Source organism: Homarus americanus, unplaced genomic scaffold (assembly GCF_018991925.1).
Source record: "Homarus americanus isolate GMGI-L3 unplaced genomic scaffold, GMGI_Hamer_2.0 scaffold10707, whole genome shotgun sequence".
In the NCBI taxonomy this organism is placed as follows: domain Eukaryota; kingdom Metazoa; phylum Arthropoda; class Malacostraca; order Decapoda; family Nephropidae; genus Homarus; species Homarus americanus.
Window position 1 is genome coordinate 7,516 of NW_024741802.1, and position 2,859 is coordinate 10,374.

The window sequence follows — 2,859 nt, forward strand, 5'->3', positions numbered from 1 at the left end:
ACGGAAAAAATTATATATGCAAAAACTAAAAATACGAAAAAGATAATAAAAATCACAAATCATGTAGGTGGAAGCTGGTCACATCACGGCACAAATTGACAATATATACAGACTATAGGTATTTATCCCCTGTACTAACAACCCTTATTGTCGCTCATAACAAGGGTACCTGGTGAAGGGGTACTGTAAGGGGGTACTGTGAAGGGGTACCAAGAAGGGGTACTGTTGAAGGTACTGGTGAAGGCATTGCTGAAGGGGTACAGAAGGGGGTACTGTAAGGGGGACTGGGTGAAGGGGTACACTGAAGGGTACCAGAAAGGGCACTGGTGAAGGGGGTGCTGAACTGGTGAAGGGTACTGGTGAAGGGGCATGGGTGAAGGTACTGGTGGGGGCACTGGTGAAGGTACTGAGTGAAGGGTACTGGTGAAAGGGCATCAGTGAAGGGGCCAGTGAAGGGGTACTGGTGAAAAGGGCACTGGTAAAGGTACTGTGAAGGGCAGGTTGAAGGGCACTGGGTGAAGGGCACTGTGAAGGGGCACTAAGAAGGGCACTGTGAAGTAATGGGTGAAGGGTACTGGTGAAGGGCACTGGTGAAAGGAAGTACTGATGAGGGGTACTGTGAAGGGTACCTGAAGGGGGTACTGCATGAGGGTACTGGTGAAGGGCAACTGCTGAAGGTAACTGGTGAGGCACTGGTGCTGGGCACTAAGAAGGGCACCAGAAGGCACTGGTGACAAAATTAAGAAGGGGGTACCGTTGAAGGGCACTGGTGAAAGGGCACGTGAAGGGGGTACTGGTGAAGGGCACAAGGAAGGGGCACTAAGGGGTACTGTGAAGGTACCAGTAGGAGGGCACCGTGAAGGGCACTGTTGGCTGGATGAAGGGGTACTGGTAAGGCAATCGTGAAGGGGGTACTGTGAAGGGGCACTGGTGAAGGGCACTGTGAAGGCACACTGCTGAAGTACTGGGAGGGGCACTGGTGAAGGGGGCACAAGCAGGCACTGTGAAGGGGCACTCAGAAGGTACTGGCGAACAGCTGGAATGAGGGTACTGTGAAGGTACTAGCTGAACCTACTGTGAAGGGGTACTGGTGAAGGGTACTGGGTGACAGACAGACATACAGACAGACAGACAGACAGACAACAAATAAATTAACAAATAAATAAATAAATAAATAAATAATTAACTCTCACACTTTTGTTAAACTAAATCATCCAATAAATAAAACAATGTATGTAGGGCTGGCTGTAGAGTGGCCTGGCCGGTAGGGGCTGGCCGGCCGGTGTAGGGCTGGCCTGGCTGGTGAGGCTGGCCTCCGGTGTAGGCGGCCTGCCAGGGGCTGGCCTGGCTGGTGTAGGGCTGGCCTGGCTGTAGGCTGGTGGCCGGTGTAGGGTTGGCCTGCTGCTGGCCTGGCCGGTGGTAGGCTGGCCTGGCCGGTGTGTAGGGGCTGGCCTGGCCTGTAGGCTGGGCCTGGCTGGTGTAGGGTTGGCCTGGCCGGTGTAGGGCTGGCCTGTAGCTGGCCTGGCCTGTGTCCTGCAGGCTGGCCTGGCCGGTAGGGCTGGCCTGGCCGTGTAGGGCTGGCCTGCTGGTGTAGGGCTGGCCTGCCGGTAGGCTGGCCTGGCTGGTGTAGGCCACCTGGCTGGTAGGGCTGGCCTGGCCGTGTAGGGTTGGGCTCAGGCAGCTGGCCCATGGTGTAGGGGCTGGCCTGGCCGGCGTAGGGTGGCCTGTAGGCTGGCCACGGTGTAGGCTGGCCTGTAGGGTTGGCTCTGTGTAGGCTGGCCTGGCTGGTGTAGGCTGGCCTGGCCGGTGTAGGCTGGCCTGCCTGGTGTAGGGCTGGGCCTGCTGGTAGGGGCTGGCCTGGCCGGTGTAGGTTGGCCTGGCTGGTGAGGCTGGCCTGCCGGTAGGGGTTGGCCTGGCTGGTGTAGGTCTGGCCGGTGTAGGATTGGCCTGGCTGGTGTAGGGTTGGCCTGTGCAGGCTGGCCTGGCTGGTGTAGGTTGGCCTGGGCCGGTAGATGGCCTGGCTGGTGGGGCTGCCTGGCCGGTGTAGGTTGGCCTGGCCAGTGTAGGGCTGGCCTGCTGGTGAAGTTGGCTCGGTTGAAGTAGGGTTGGCCTACGGGGTTGGCCTGGCTGGTAGGGCTGGCCTGGCTGGTAGTAGGGATGCCCTGGCCGGTGTAGAATGGCCTGCCGGTGTAGGGTTCGCTGATCTGGCCACTGTAGGGTCTGGCCGGTGTAGGGTTATCTGGCCGGTAGGATTGGGTTTTCCTGTAGGTGTACACCTCTCTACCTGTCGTACTAAATCAGTCATTAACTTTACGGTGCCATTACGTACATCCGCCCACCTGAGTACAACCTGTTACCGCAAAAATATAAACAAAAAAAGAATTGTTACATAAATAAATAAATCTCTACCACTGTTGTTGTGAATTTTTTGTTGAAATTAAAAATCTTAATTTTTTTTGTTTTTTTTTGCTCGAATTAAAAATCTTTCCTGGAGTTATTTAATATATTACCAAAAATAATAAAAACATACAATAAATACAACTCAATTTTGAGCTTATATTTAAAATTCTTCTAATTATTCCGAAAATCAAACTTTTGGGGTCAATTTACGGTAATCAACAACAAATCAGAGTTAATACCCCCTTTATAATCTCGTCAATGTCTGGAAAATAAATCAATAGGTATTTCCCGGTCAAATAGATCCAATGAATAAACATTTAGTAATTTATTACATGTATAGGGTGTTGTGGCCTAGTGGTACTGCACTGCTTTCTTGTCCTAGGGGTCGCTAGTTCGATCCCTGGGGCACCAGGTCAAACTGGCTGTGAATGGGCATCTAATTTTACAGTTGAGGAAGTG

At 53.0% G+C, this 2,859-nt stretch overlaps 1 protein-coding gene across 1 annotated transcript; it reads right to left on the minus strand.

Annotated features, from left to right (window-relative positions):
• Window positions 1-434: 434 nt before the first annotated feature.
• On the minus strand, window positions 435-2,076 carry LOC121876039 (extensin-like; the record flags this gene model as incomplete). The annotated part of the gene is made up of 2 exons (XM_042380908.1): window positions 435-1,036; window positions 1,296-2,076. Coding segments are annotated over 2 exons (1,383 nt in total), but the record flags the coding sequence as incomplete, so codon positions are not given.
• Between the last annotated feature and the right edge of the window lie 783 nt (window positions 2,077-2,859).